At 36.9% G+C, this 16,094-nt stretch overlaps 1 protein-coding gene across 2 annotated transcripts in view; it reads left to right on the top strand.

The window, feature by feature from the left end:
• The first annotated feature begins 1,881 nt into the window (after nucleotides 1–1,881).
• LOC139122863 (dual 3',5'-cyclic-AMP and -GMP phosphodiesterase 11-like) overlaps nucleotides 1,882–16,094 on the top strand; it is a 100,166-nt gene continuing 85,953 nt past the window's right edge. Inside the window, exon 1 of one of the 2 annotated variants that reach the window (XM_070688679.1) lies at nucleotides 1,882–3,400. In XM_070688679.1, the coding sequence (XP_070544780.1) occupies nucleotides 2,645–3,400 (756 nt within the window). In that variant the 5' untranslated portion in view covers nucleotides 1,882–2,644. The remainder of the gene's footprint in view (nucleotides 3,401–16,094) is intronic. The other variant, XM_070688680.1, reaches the window with a different exon arrangement.

Genomic DNA, 16,094 nt, shown 5'->3' on the forward strand with positions numbered 1-16,094 from the left:
CGAGATTTGTTCTCGTTCAATTTCCATTATAGCGCCCTCATTCTTATAAGGTATAAATTGTTTCGTTTTCTTTCTCAACGGTATTGGATGAAGCTGAAAATAAGAAATTTTATTTTAATAGTCTTTTGTAACCCTTTCTTGAACATGTTTGGTCGAAACCTATTGTCATTAATGATGATTTTGGACCTGTTTACACGGAATCAGGGTGAACATGTCATCGTCATCATTGTAAGTTGTCTTGAACTTGCTGACATCTTTAAAGGCATTTTTGGTCCAAAACAGGTGTCCATCCATTGCAGTCTTGATATGATTCTCATCAGTGTTCAATTTGAATAAACTTTGAAGAACTTCATGAAAAGAGCAAGAAAAAACATCAGTTGGAATTTTTTTATGTATATGATATCAATGTAAATCTAGCAGGAAGTTATTTCCAAGGTTGTTTGATAATTTGAAGCCTCTTCTCACAAGTTCTAACTCTATCGATTTTTCCCCCCAAGGGAATCAAGGTGAACGTCTGGCTAAGTCAAAACTGATGGATTGGTTGTAATTATGAATGAGAAAATCAACATCGCAGTTCAAATGTAACAATGTGAATGAAGTGGTATGATTATGTGATTACAAAAATATGAAGAGATGAAATAATTGAAATTATAGCTAAAGTTTTAGTTTGCTTTCTGTAAAAACTATTTTCTTAAATTGTTAAATAAATAATCTGGTTAAGTTTTTAAGGTAAAAAAAAGTTGTGTCAGAATGATTTTGTTCCCAGTGTAATCTCCTTTTGCACAATTGCCACAAAATGCTCAACAAATGGGACATATACCTTGAATGTCAAGACAAATACTATTGTTATTATTATTGTTGGTGGTGATATTGTTATTGTTAGTGTCATTTTTATCATTACATTGTTTTTGTTGTCTTTGTTTTTTGTTGCTGTTGTTGTTGTTTACACTTTAGCCCATGATAACTTTGGAATCTGTTGGTTTGACCTGTACAACCTGTAATTGTGCTATATTTGTCTTCCCATACACATCAGCATAGCCTTCTTTCACACATACATTTCATTTTGGGTAGTTTTACACTCTTCAAGCGTTATGGATGTATTATTGTAGTTACTGTGTTTATTAATGGTGTGTGTGTGTGTGTGTGTGTGTGTGTGTGTGTGTGTGTGTATAAACAATAACAAAATACTAAATTACTTCAAGTACAAAGTAATAATATCTGTTACTTAAGTTTCATGCATCCTGCAATCCTCAGACAGAAGTGAAAGGATTCTTAGCAACATTCTCTCTCTCTCTCTCTCTCTCTCTCTCTCTCTCTCTCTCTCTCTCTCCACATATATATATATATATATATATATATATTTATATATATAGAAATATTTATAAGGTCTTAATACCATGTCTTTTCTGTATATATATATATATATTATATATATATATATATATATATATATATATATATATATATATATATATATATACAGAAAAGATATATATATACAGAAAAGACATGGTATTAAGACCTTATAAATATTTCTCAAGGTCAACTTTCTGTAATATGCCTAATTTATTGTCTGAATAGCTCAACAGCTAGACAACTTACAAAATCTTTCAACTCACATCTTAACTACTTCACCTACACTGTACTAGTGAGGCGGAATACTTTGTTTACCTTTGGGCAAAGCCAGTCGTATTTGCCTATAACCAGAGATTTATCGTCATGACTATCAAAAAACAATCAAATCGACAATCAAAAGAATGTTATAGCCCAGGCTCGATTCAGCTGGTGAAAATAATGGTGAGCGCCAGTCCAGGACATTCTCAGAGAGCGTCTCCCAAACCGAGCCTCCCCCGCCTATAGTATGGTATCTTCCAAAGGGGCAATCCCACTTTACCGTTACGCGCGACGTGCGTGTCCCCATATCATTTCGTGGATTTTGTTGTTGTAGCTCAAGAAACATTTGGTCGACTTGTGGGCCATTTCAGAGATAAACCGACATCGCAGACTCTGAAACGCGATGCTGAGGCTCCTAGGAATCGTATCTCCTTAAATGGTCGGAGTTAGATGGAGTTTGGCGATATTTATAAAGTCATACGTGTGGAGGTATGTATGCCCATTTGATCTGACAGGAACAGCGTGCGTATAACGTAACCGCATCGCGTTGCCGACCACGCTGGGTGTATGTTGACTTTGGTTGATTTGATCAGCCGTAACACATGAAATATTTGATCGACTCGCCTCGCCCTGCCGTCAGTTGGAAACTAAAGTTGTCCTCCTGCAAGACAGAACGTCGGAGCAGCCCGTAGCTCTGCGCCGGTCGCATCCCATGTGCAGGTGGTGGTGTGTGTATGTGTTCATTATCTTGAACTGAATGGTCCCTGACTATGGGAGTGTCAATTAGGAGAGCTCCCCGAAACCCCGTGTCACTAGGCCGCGACAAAACACCCACTCTCCGTAGCCCCATTGCAGTTATTCAGTTCTTGTATTTTCGGGTGCTTTGTGATTCAGATAATCCTTTCACAATTATTGGCTCTATTTTTGAACGGCTTTTGTCAGCAAGCTGGATCGTAGCCGGCCTATAGGGTCACCACTGGGCCGTGCGTTGTCGGCCAGACAGACTCTGCAGTACCTGCAACAGCAACGCATGTCGACGATGGCGTCTGCTTCGCAAACCGAGGCGCAAGCAGTCGCTGCTGCCAATGATGATCGCTCGTCCTCGCTGACTGAAGAAGATCGCCGAGAATTTGCACGCATCGAACAATGGCTAGACGAACACGCACAGTTTACGCATGATTATTTCGCTCGCAAAGCCACAAGGTCCATGATAGATGGATGGTTTATCGCCAGAGCTGTTAGCTCTCAAGTTTACGAGACGGCATCTGGACCCAGGAACTCAACACCAACCAGCAGTGGGTCAAGACACAGTTCAGGTGCCAACACGCCTGTTCGGAAAGTCTCCGCTTCTGAATTCGAAGGGAGGGGAAATCTTGGGCCCATGATACAAACTGTTGACGGGGCACAGACTTTTCTGCGAGAAAAGCCCCCTTCCCCTACGTCAAGAACTCGTAGAACCATATCAGAGTTACAACAACTCGATGACAGAGAAGCCCTATTCGAACTTGTCAAAGATATTTCCAACGACTTAGATCTCACAAGACTATGCCATAAAATTTTGCAAAACGTCAGTATATTGGTGAAGGCAGATCGCTGTTCGCTGTTTCTCGTCCACGGCGAAAAGGGTAGCGATGACTGTTACTTAGCTAGCAAGTTATTTGACGTGAGATCCGACTCGACAGTCGAGGAATCGCTTCAAGAAGAGATTCGTATACCGTGGGGAAAGGGGATCGTCGGCTATGTTGCGAAGACCGGTGAAACAGTAAACATCGCCGATGCATACGAGGTAGGGTTTCCGTTTCAACTTTAAATTCTTCAAATTTTACAAATATAATTTCTGTGTATTAAAACATAATCCATTACACATAATACTTAATTTCCGAGGTCGATAACCGCTAAGATTTCGCCAGTTTTACCCAAACATAAAAAATAATTACTGATTTAGTGTGATACCTGAATAAACAACCCGGCCAATATGACCTACTTCAGCCAAGCCCGATATTTGATCCCCAAGAATGGCTATTTACTACAGAAGTTCGAAAGACGGATAAATGGCATTTTGTACCATTGGAGTGAAGGGACGACCTATAAAATGTCGTTGGTGATCATGTTTACAAGTCAAACTCCGTTTGTGTGTTGTTAAAGTTAATCTTTTGGGGAGAGAAAGAGACAGAAACCGCTAGCCTGCTGAGGTTTTGGTAATTATTGTATTTAACTGTACAGGGATTTAAACTAACACAAATGCTGCAATTAGCACAACTGTAAAAGGCGGGCAGTGCCGTAAATTTAGAACAAAAGTGGGACTGTCAAACAATAGCTATTGTTTACTACAAGGAGATTGGGTCGTGTGATTTGGATTAACATTTTTTTGTTTTTCATTAGATATCCTTACTTAAACCTTTTTAATATTGATATACGCTTGGTAAGGGTCTCTAAGAGGTTGGAGATTGACAGAACAACAATAACAGCCGGGAGTTGAGGAATTACAAAAAGTCTTCTGCCGTCTTAATTGTATTCAGAACAGATAAGCTTGCCTGCACCTTATTGATACGAGTGAATAGTCTTCAGGCTTTCGGCCCAGATTCAAAACGTCTGTATAGTTATCTCAACGCTGTAAGATTTAAGTATGACTCACAATTTTAAGCACCAATCCAAAGTCTGATTTATAGTCATCGGTTCAGTTTAAAAAAAACACTTCTTACTCACTCTCAATTTGTGTAGTGTATTTATTTAAAACAAGCAGTGCCCGGTGACATATAGTATCTTGACTCCAATGACAGGTAACTGAGCATTCCAATGAAAATGTAATCTTCTGTACAGATAGCTATCTTCTTTGTTTGATATTTTGGGATTTACTAGAATTAGAGGACGCCTCTGCCCCAGCATGAGAAATCAATATTCAACTGTAGATCATGACGGTGTTAATAAAGTGTGACGAATTGAGCTTCTCTCGTGTCATGCAAACAGGAAAAACTCATTATATATCTCATTATCATCAGTGCAGTTTCACTTTTCCAAAGTCATGTTTTTCTCGAGATGTTATGTAGACTTGTTAAACAGGAAAACAAAAAATCGGAGAGAAAACAGGATTGCCTGTTTGCTGTGTCTGAGACTTGAAGCAGAAATTTATGCCGGGAGATATACACATGGGAAAAATGCATAAGGAATGTTTCCACTGACATGTCTCCAAGCCGGCAAATTAATTTATATTGTCTGAAAATGTCTGTCCTCAAGTGTAACTAATTCTTAGGAAACATATTGTGATAAAGTGCTTCTGGCAAAGCCAATTGTGGCCATATGAGCTAATACATGCCCTTGCTCACATAAGGGTAATGAACCTCGATATTCATCAATGAAAATTAAAAAGATTGGAAATTGGATGAGGCCCTGCAGTGGTGGATATTTGCTGAGGGATTTATTGCCAAGGAGTGTGTTGACTCAAAAGTGATGTCCATGTGTGCTAACAAGTCAGCCGTTGCGACTGTTTCTCATTGAGCGTGTAGTAAGAGATGACATATTTCCGTATCGACTCTGTCCCCGATGTAATATCGATCATGTCTGGAGCAGGACCACAGAGAACCAAATTTAATGCAAGTGAGAAACCACTTTTTTTCTACAATAACTGCAAAATGTCAAGGTTATGCACGAGATATGTACTTTTATCCTGACTGTATATGTATTTATCGCAGGTGAAGTTAGAAATATTCTTCTAGACTGAGGTTGGAATTTTTTAGTTTCTACCATTTCAAAGTGCCCACATGTCTAGCACAGGTGAAAGGTTTGATTATGGTGCTCTCAGAAGGAGTAAAAACTTATCAGATTTCAAGATCTGTGTTTGTCTTCTTACAAAAGGTCCTATTTGTGTAGTGTACACCGGAGGATAACAGTTTCTCACAAAAGTAAAATGGGGGATCAGAAACAGGGGGGTCAGTGCATGTAAGAGGCTTAACCCCTCTTACTGTAAGGTGTAACATTGATGTAAAGCGGTCAGTCAAATCGGCTAAATCGTTGTCAGGGCGTGATCTTGTTACCCTAGATTACCACAAGGCCATGTGGATTTTTCAAATGCTGGGCCGGTGTGGAATTTTTACGGTAAAATACACATGTGTGCCGTTTTGACCATACCGCACCAGCCTAGTGCTTTGTTGGAATGGCTACAGTAATTGCCTCGTGCAATTAAATTGTGTACTTTAGTCTGCTAATTTTACCAAGGGTGGGGGAAAAATGAGTAAAATTGTAATTTTAGGTACACCAGATGACTGCATGCTCTGTAATTGAGGCACAGTCTCATATATCAAAATATTTTTCAGTGATATTTTCATGTGGCCAACAGGATTTTATCTCTTACATTATAAAAATTCAATAAATTTTTCTTTATAATTATCAATTAGCACATTATAGATCTTTATTGATAGTGGCCATGGATCGATTAATGAATATTATTAACCTCATAGTGATAATAGCTGTCACCAACTAGAAATTAAAAAAGTCCTTTCATGCTTGCAACAGTATTTCATTGCATTGTGTAACACCAATAAGAGCATTTTATCCTCATTTGTATCGGGGACCCTCATCTGTAAATGATTTTTGTTCAACATGATATTACATAATGCCATTTACAAAAGGTCAAGAGAACCAGCTTTCATACAATACGTTAATCCTTTGAGCACCAAAGTCACTTTTTTTTTCGCCTTTATAAAATGTACCCCGGTCGAATTTTTTTCAGATTTTTGCCAAAATTTTGATGTAAAACTGTAGCCAATGAAATGTGATGCCTGGTTGATCCAAAATTATCAAAAAAATTACTCAAAAATTCTGAAAAACTGGTAAAATGTTGCACTAAAATTTTGGTTGGAAAAATTGCAAGCACTCAAAGGCTTAATGTTTACCATCAAAGTTACTTAAAATTATCCTGACTGAGTTTACCTTTTTCAGTCATCTTTTTTTGGGAAAATGTATGAGTTTTGAATCGTGTCGGCAGTTGGGTTGAGAATGCTCATGCATATTTGCATACAAGCTGTCGAAGCCCACCACATGGTAAACTGTCGTTTTTTAATATAAAAAACAGACATAATCTCACGTTGTGCAAATAATTGTGATTCCTTAATCGGAAACCATAGCCACATAAAATATACAGACTAACGTATGGTGTATAGACTGACAAGTTTTCAATGGAAAAAATCTTTGCGTCAAAAATTGCCTGTTACCTGCAATAGCTTTTTTTTTCCAGTACTTTTCCTTTTGAAAGAGCTAGTGCTTCTATTGCAAGTGTTAAGCAGTAAATATCCGTGCATAAAAAGTACAGAAATTGCTTTTTTGTTACAATCATGTTCGGACTCCGAAATACCTGTTATCTAATCGCCAGTACATCTTTTGAAGTTTTGTTTGTTTGTTGTCAGTAGGCTATTTCTATAAAGTGTTCCATGAAATGGTTGCGGGAATGTGGGGTGCGATTCCTTGACTGATGGCTAGCAATTACAGCTGTTTATTTTGAGTCAGCAATTGTCCACTAATGAGGAAAATTGTCCTGGGAAAAATGGAACGCCATTGGCTGTTCAGTGCCCTGATTCTGACGAAAACTGAATTTAAAGTGAAGGAACTACCTTGGGACGACCCGAAAATGATGATTAGCTGATCTGAAGGTTTTGAGAGAGATATCAGACTCCAGTGTTTAACAGATCTCAGGAAGAGAGTGTTTTTTGACACTTTAAAAGGAAAGAAACGGTTGTATTCTGTTGGCGGTCCAATAATGAATCTCCCCTGGGACCAATTCCTCTGAAGTGAAGTAGTGTGAGTATAATAGTGTACAGCACACTGACTGAACTGTTATTTACAGGAAGGCGTAAAGTGGCCGTATCCCTGCATTCAGTGGACACAGAGGTAAATTAGTCCCTTTTTATTTCACAATGAATAGTCGCTAATTTGTCCTCTCTTGCAAGATCAATAGAACTGGTGTAGGTAAAGAAAATAACAGGAGAAAAAGCTATTTAGACTTTTTACTTTGTGAATGAATTGACCACCAAATTTATTAACAAAAATTTTACTTGCCAACAATTCAATAACTCGGGATGTTGGCCTTATTTTGCATGAAATTGATTAATTTCAAATTGTTACATGTATTATGTTGGTTTAATACCAAATTTTGAAGAATTGAGGAAAGCCATTTTCTGATGACGTAATTCGTAGTAATTTTTTTGTTGTTAATTTGTTATAATGTTTCTTTGCTTTTTTATTTGTTCGTTTCCTATTCAGAATAATTACACATGAGTGCGCACAAAATGTCTCTCTCTAAAATTTTCTAACAGGTTGCAATTTTGAAAAAAAATGTCATGTACTTGACCTGGTAATATCATGTTCACAAAGAAGGGAAAAAAATTATGCAGAAACTTGCCTTTTAGTTGAACGATTTACCGTCAAAGTGATCATGGAACTTTGAAATTTTAAATGCAGTTGACACATCCAGGATATATTTTCCTTGTCATATATTAGTGTGCATTCACCCATTGTATTATTCTTGGGCTATGCTAAGATTTCTAGTGTGCTAACACATGTCAAGTCTGTGAGAATCAATAGTCAAAGGGTATTTCTGGAAAAAATTGATTGAACATATGAAGCGTAATCAATATTGTTCCGTAAAAGACATTTCCTGCCTCTGGCTTGTCTATAACATTCAAAGAGAAATTTCCGAATTATGTGAACAATAGCTGTGTATTTATATTTAATATGACAATATCAGTTTTACCAACACATTTTTTTTTCAATATGGCTGACCAAGGACATATGTAAATATTGAAATTGGGAATCTATATTTCCATGGCAACCATTATGATGACATAATATAGAAGTGTGAAATACATAATAAGTGTTATCATAACAGACTTTGTTAGAGGGTTAAAGTGAGGAATAATATGCCCTCGGCATTAATTTTTTTAAGTGTTATGTCTAATACATGTATATGTGGTAGAGATAAAGAGCTGCTTATACTATTGAGATATTGCAGTTATGGCCGTATGTAGTTGTGATATATTTGCACAGCATCTTCCAATTGCATCTCCTCAGTTTTGATGTCTGTTAAAGTTCATTGAAATACAAATAATTTGTTGATAAAATCAAAGATTTACAAGAATGCCGCGAAAGAAGTCTTCAGTCCTCAGTTTAATAGCTAATGATCAAATTCGACTGTCACCAATGGAATCTGATAGATTAGAAATTTCATTATTTGGATCCTGCTGCATGTATCCAAGACAGTCATGCCAGGTATATGACATTTTGAGTGATTTCTTCAAGGTGACGTCATGTAGGCTTCTTATTCCTCTTTGCTTCAGACTTCAAATATACACTAAAAAGGCACAATTTCAAAATCTCATACCATGGAAAAAAAATCACTAAATATTCGTCTGAGTTCACTTGGATAGTAAATAGTACAAAAAAGAATATGGACAAGCGTTGTGTTGTTTGGTTCTGCCGTTTGCTTTTAAATTATTTGCAGGTCAAGATAAGGTCAAGAAAAGGTCTCGCACTCCTTGGTGGCCAAAAATTCCCCTGTGCTTTTCTATTGCTAAGCTAGGTCACTCAACAGAGAATTTGTGGCCGGAGGCAACTGTGGTCAAACAAAATAATGTGGGCAATTAATCTTAAAGTAGTCAATACAAATTGTTGTTTTGTATGTTAATCTATCAGGTATCATAGATTTCAATCGACATATGATCTTATCAATACAAATAAAATATAAGATGTTTCTGTTTCACAAGAAGATAAATGTATAGTCAGTAAATAAATGTTGTATTGCGTATCGATATCACACAATGTTCAATATATCATCGTGAGTAATGTGTCACGAGCTGATCGCTGTATTGGCAACGTACATTGTTGTGTCCAAGCCAGAAATAGGTCAATCGTGTGCTATGGTTGGAATATTGTGAAATTTGGAGAGCTAATAGGACGTATATGTGTGCGTGTATCATGTCACAATGCCTGAGGAAGTCAATATCTAAAGGGGAAGTGTGCATCTCTGAAGGGGTAATTGTCACACTGTAAACCGCGGTATTGCTTCTTCATTCAAGTGTGCCTGCATTTCCCATCCGAGAATGAAAGCCATCAGTGTTAACATCAAAGCCAAGATTGCACTCGCCATTTCGATGAAAAGATTAATCTCAAACCTTAAATCTTTTAATATTAAAATTTTGATTCAACCCATACATTGGGTATTTTTTTTACCTTAATTTTTTAATAACTCAACTTTGAAAATGGCATTTGTACTCAGGACTAGGATGTAACCAGGGTACGGTGTTCAACAAGATGTCACAAAAAACCCCATTACTCATATTTTGAAATTTGCTCAGCTGTGTTGTCAGAAAGGCATGACTATCCCTGCAGCAGCCTTGAAGGTAGCTTATCATCTTAGAATTGAATGGCTACGGGCTGGAAGTGTTTTTAACTAGCCAACAGTAAATGCAAATTGCTTATGTACAGCTAGTCCAAAAGAGAATTCCTCAATGTTGTCGTATGTTCCTAGCTTTACAATTGCCTCACAGCAAAGGATGTGTTCCATGTCTGAAAATTTCAGAAAATTGTGCAATGGACGCAAATAGCGCAGTGAATTTGACATTTTGAAAAGCTGACTACATTAATTGCAGAAAAATCTCCATCTTTTGTGATGTATATTTCAAAAATTTTGTTTTTCAGGACAAATGTGAAATGTGAAATTGTCAGTATGAGAATGTGAAAAGTCTGCGCTGAGAAGCATTAAATGAGTTTTAATGTCATAAATATGCACTTAGTTTTATACAAAAGAAGTAGTAGAAAGGGAACAGTTTCCTGTGTTTAAAACTATAAAGATGTTATGTCGGTGTCCCCATAGCTTGTCGTTACCATGGTCGTTGCCTTCTCATTTCCTTGAACAGGAATTTAAACAGCCTCTGCTGTCACGTCATCTGCGGAGTCATAATTTTTCTTTATGTAAAATCAGGATACCTATCAGTTTATAGTCTTGACAACAATAAAACTAGCCTAGGAATAGAAGATGAGTGTTATAATACTTGACATTTTACTGACATTTGTAGTAGAGCAAGGCAGCTTTTTGGTTTCCTGTTTTTTCACACCTGCCGAGAGCAAGTATTGTGCTTGAAAAACCATCTCAAATTTTACCCATGAGTGCATGACAGCATTGATCAAGACTTGTATTATGAAAGATTTTGAAAGAAATTCCAAATGTTAATGATGACAGCGGTACTGAAAGATCTGTTGGCTTGTTCTATAAATCATGATTATCAGTGGAAACGAGAGTTTCTTTGTAACCGGAGTAATGGCAAATTTAATGCAGTGTTGTAAAATGGGCCATGTTTTATATCAGATTTCTCATAAAGAGTCACGAAGTGTTCCAATTTGTCTGAGATAGCCACGAAAAGTTGAAACACATCAAACCGATTCAAAGTAGATGATTTGTTCAACCGGAAAATGTGACCATGAAATATTTCGTACAGAGAAACCGTTTATAGCCTGCGTCCATTCATCACCAACAACACATGAATTCTCTTAAATTTTACGCTAAATGAAGAAACCATGCGTCAGACCGGAAATCCTAATTTTTGTTTTAAAGGTCTGGTTGTAAACTTAAATTTACCATTGTTCGAAGAATAATGCAACAGTGGCCTTTGGAATAACTGGTGTACAACATCCTTCATTGCAGATTCAGTAACACCCTTACACTGTACAAATATCCTGCCGGGAACTGTAAGACATCTGCAGTAGTTCAGTAGCAAATATGGCCCATAAATAAATTATATTGCCTTGGATGAACTTGTGGATACAGGTGAACTTCATGGCTGGCATCTAAAAGTTAATCACTCTCGTGACTTCTTTCCCCACTAGGAGAAGAATTTTAACCCGTTGCGCGCTGCAATTTTTCCCACCAAAATTTTAGTGCAACATTTTATTAAACTTTATAAATTTTTCTGAAATTCTTTTGATAATTTTTGGCCAAATGTATATAACATCGAACTGGTACACTTTTTTTATCAAAATTTTAGGAAAAATCTCAAAAGAATTGACAGGGACAAAAATTGACTTTTGCGCGCAAAAGGTTAATCAATGTATGCATTTGAAATAACCTAGAACAATCGTAGTGAGCAAGACAGTAATTGAGGTCATTCAGAGTCTCAGAAATGAAAAGCTAAGTTAATTTATTCACCCTTCGAGCGCCAAAGTCAATTTTTTGTCATGTTCATAAAATATATAAAAAGTCAATTTTTTTCAGCCTTTTGCCAAAATTTTTGATTAAAAACTTTAGCCAATGAATGTGATGTCCATTTAGTCCAAAATTATCCAAAAAGTGAAAGAAAAATTCATAAAATTCATAGATTACTGCACTGAAATTTTGGTGGGAAAAAAAACAGCACTCAAAGGGTTTAACAAGGCAAGAATTTTAGAAATTGTCAGGTTTTTTATTTAACTCTGTTGGGCTGTTATCTAACATCTTAAGAGATTTTTATCAGTTCATTTCCGTCAAATGAAATGGGTAATTCCGTGAAGTTGTTATAATAGGCAATTATTGAGACAGAGCTCCCTGATAAGCTATTGATTACAAGTCGTACGCAGATCACGTTATTACTATTGATGAGATAACTATAACATGAAATCTTGAAAATGAAATGTTTGGCCTTCATGCTAACTTGTGCTTTCAGTAAATTGGATCTGCAAATTGATTCATGGCTGTGTACCCTTGTTATAATTATATCAGCCCCTGAAATGTATTAATGAATTAAATTAGATTACCCAGGATGCACCTGGAATTGTCGTTTTGTGTTTCACTTCAGTGGCATTATCAAGGGATTGACTCGAAAGTCGATGACAAAAGTGCCAGTATTGCTACTTATAGAGAACCTTTGGTTGGTTTGTTGCAGCTGTCCCCTGCTTGTTCAAATGCACCATTCTATTATTTGTAATTTCTTCTTTTAGCTCTTCCCAGGCTTTTAAATAAATTAATTAAATTTCTGAAATGACAATATCTTGAGTGTTTACATATATTGTGTGTCTAGTGGTATACCTCAATACGTACTGGTCTTTGCTCAGTTTTCCGGTGTACTGACAAAACATGGAAATAGGTCTGTGTCAATTTTCGAACATTTTGACATCATAAAACCATGTGTTTACACACCTACCTGAGCGCTGTGTTTGCATTGCGGTCTGTTCTGACCACGTACACATCGAGGGTTGATTTATGGGTACTTATGTTTAAATATAGGAATAAAAAGACAATTTAGAAGTAGTTTGGATATATAAAAGTATCAACGTTGTTGTTGATAAATCATTTCCTTTTTGAAGTCGTGGATCTGGGCAATTTTCTCGTCACGATATAAGCTCTGAAATAATTTACAATTTTTAATTTATCCATGATAACGTTTTCATCTGTTCGGGCTCAGTTCATTTTCCAATTAAACTTTGGCCCCTGGAGGCGAGTGTACTTTATTGCTGCGCCACTGTGCCGCACTGTTGCCGGGGTCGTTTTCATGACATCGGCAAACCTGCATCGTACTTTAGAAAGGCAGGTTTAAGGTACAGACCTGCCACTAATCTTACTTGTATTATTTGACCTTAACTAAAATGTGAATGTTAAAATCAGGTTTTTGTGGGCTGAAAATACATTTTATATCTTCTGTTGCTTATATATAAAATTTAAAATCCCTACGAGAGTCTTTGATGTGGCTTTTACGCCTTTCACAGAGTTTCGTGTAATGTACAGGTCCAACAGCTTAATTGAAAAAATTGGGTTTCAAGAAAATGTAATGATAGAAGGGTAGATGGCAACACACAACGTTTTTATGTTTGACTTTATTGTTTTCAACAGATCTATTCCAGGGGTTTTACAGACTTTGCTGCCTCTCTGAACACCAAAGACATGTCTTACAGGAAACATCTGAGATGCAATACTGCATTCACTCACCCCTTGTTGTTCAAACTAGAGCTTGGCCTGCCTGTTGTGACTTATTAACACATAATTAACATACATGTATTTGGTGTTCAAACAATAAATTTATTAATATGTGATAAATTTACAAGGAGAAACATATCATTAAAAATGGAAATATAGGGCAACCAAAGCCTGTAATATTTACACAGGGAGCTTTTTATCTTGTAAAACAGAAAATAATCACTGAAAATGTCAACAAGGCTGGGACATAGTAGATAGCAGCAGATCATACACAAAGCCAAAGTAAATTGAGTTGATTTTTCGTCGGAAAAAATAAGCTCTTGCTATAATTTCCAGAGACATTTATAGCTTCTTATTTCATAGTTCCTTTCAATATAAATTATAATCCAGTCAGAAAAAAAGGACTTTATCTTTAGTTTCTTATTTTACAGCTTCTTCCAATATATATTAAAATCTGGAAAGAAAAAAAAGGACTCAATTTGTTCCTGCACTGACTTTTAACATTCATCAGCTTCTACTCAACAGACATTTTGAACGATGGCTTTGATTCTGCTTGGATGCAAGTGCCAAGCAGCAGAAAGGCAGCCATGGGATGTGCCGTATACACACTACTGCAGTGCATCATGGGTAATGCCCTGGCCTCCTCCTAGCTCTCCATGCACCGTAGCCTGCAGAAACAATTTTCAGCACAACTCACTGAAGGCATTCATGCATGGTTTTTTGAAGTAATTGGAATCTCCGAGCTGTCAGGTGAACCGTTGTAGTATCTTTTTGCGAAATCGAATTGTTGTTTATTTCCCCGATTTTGATTGGGTCACTTGTATTGATTGCGGTTGTCTTCTTTGATGGAGCTGATTTCCTCTGAATTGAAATTTTTGTGTTTTATAATTTCATCGTTTGTGTTCACTGGACATTTCTAATGGTTTGTGATTGAATTGTCGCATTGAAACCGTGCAGACTTCAAACCATAAGATAAAAGTCTACGAATTGAAATGACCTTGTCTCTGTGTGACATTTTTATACAAACTATTTTGGTCCCAGTAGTCAATATTTGACCTTTAAATTAGGCAGATCGTGTAAAGGTTTGGAAAAACATATGGTTTCAGCAGGGTTCAACCTTCAGAAAACAAGGTCTCAAAACTGTTTCCAATCAGCAGACACGCTCTGAAGTTGTATTGTGGATCTGGTTGATACTATCCTAGGGGTCCTCTATAGCAAGCATCTGAACTCCCTAGCTTAGATTAAAAGAGCGCCCATCACAAACATCTTCATTCATTGGGCCATGGATATGCAAACTTCTCAAACAAGCTATCAATTTTTTTACCAATTTTACAAAATTGGCATTTAGTTGCAAAGTCAAATATTTACATCAGAGATAGACTCCCATGTAGGTTTTAGTGAGAGTGTAGCATACAATGTAACCGAGGAGAGGTCCGAGACTAAGGGTGTTTGTGATCCCAGGAAGTTCTGAGATTTTTAAGCACACCTGAAAAGTCTGGGAAAAAATGAATTGACCCATGGAAAATTGTTTTGCAGTGCACTATTTACAAAAATCGCTCATGCCATTGTAAAATTTAAGAACTTGCCGTACAAACATATCGTTGTAACATATGGAGTGCTACATGTTGTTACTATGCTGCCACTTGTAAAAAATAGACCTCAAATGCTCCTGGAAAAGTGCTAAAGTCAGAACTCCTAGAATCTTCACTGACATTCAGCAGATCATGTACTAACTTTGTATCTGAGAGAAATCTTCCCTCAACCATACCTCTACATGGCGATGAAAGCCATAGCTACGAGGAATTCTACAGCAATCATTTACTTCACAAAGTAGATATATTGGAGATTTAGGACAATAAAGATGAGCCTACGATGGCTGGCCGGTCATTTTAGAATGCCGTAAATCAGCTAGATCAAGAGAAAATAAGTGGAGCGTAAGGTAACAGTTGGCTTGAATTCTTTATTGGAGGCTGGAAGGTAGGAAGGGTTCTAATCATCGAAGTCAACTGTTGTGAAGGATCTCGGGTTGCCCTGGAGGTAATATGTGAGATGTATGCACACGCTGCCGCATTGTCGTGAAATTCATCATTCATGTATGTTTCTGTAATAGAAAATGACAGCCCGGTAACCTTGTCTGTGACAAGTTCATCATTCTATTAACCGGCTCAAGCCGACCTCTAACTTCTTTCGGAATTCTGGTCGAGTTGTCGATTCTAGTTTCTATGGTTACCAACACAGTAGGGACACAGGACAAAAAAGAATGAACTTGATGATAACGTAGGCGTACATCTCAGGCTGACATTGCCCCAAGACTCAAACTTCATGGGTTTAGGTTGTAACGGTAAACTTTTGACTGTTGACCCGTTTCGTTTTATCCTGAAGCATTTTTTTTTGTAGGCACACTGACCTTCTGATTAAGAGATCTAATAATGTTGAAATCCATTTTCAAAACATTAGCAGTTCAGCTCCTTGTCTAGGAATGTAACCTTGTTGTGTGCCTAACCCAAAGTATTTTTGCCGAGCACACACCAAGGATAAGGGAAAAAAAATT

Source organism: Ptychodera flava, chromosome 22 (genome assembly GCF_041260155.1).
Source record: "Ptychodera flava strain L36383 chromosome 22, AS_Pfla_20210202, whole genome shotgun sequence".
NCBI classification, from domain to species: domain Eukaryota; kingdom Metazoa; phylum Hemichordata; class Enteropneusta; family Ptychoderidae; genus Ptychodera; species Ptychodera flava.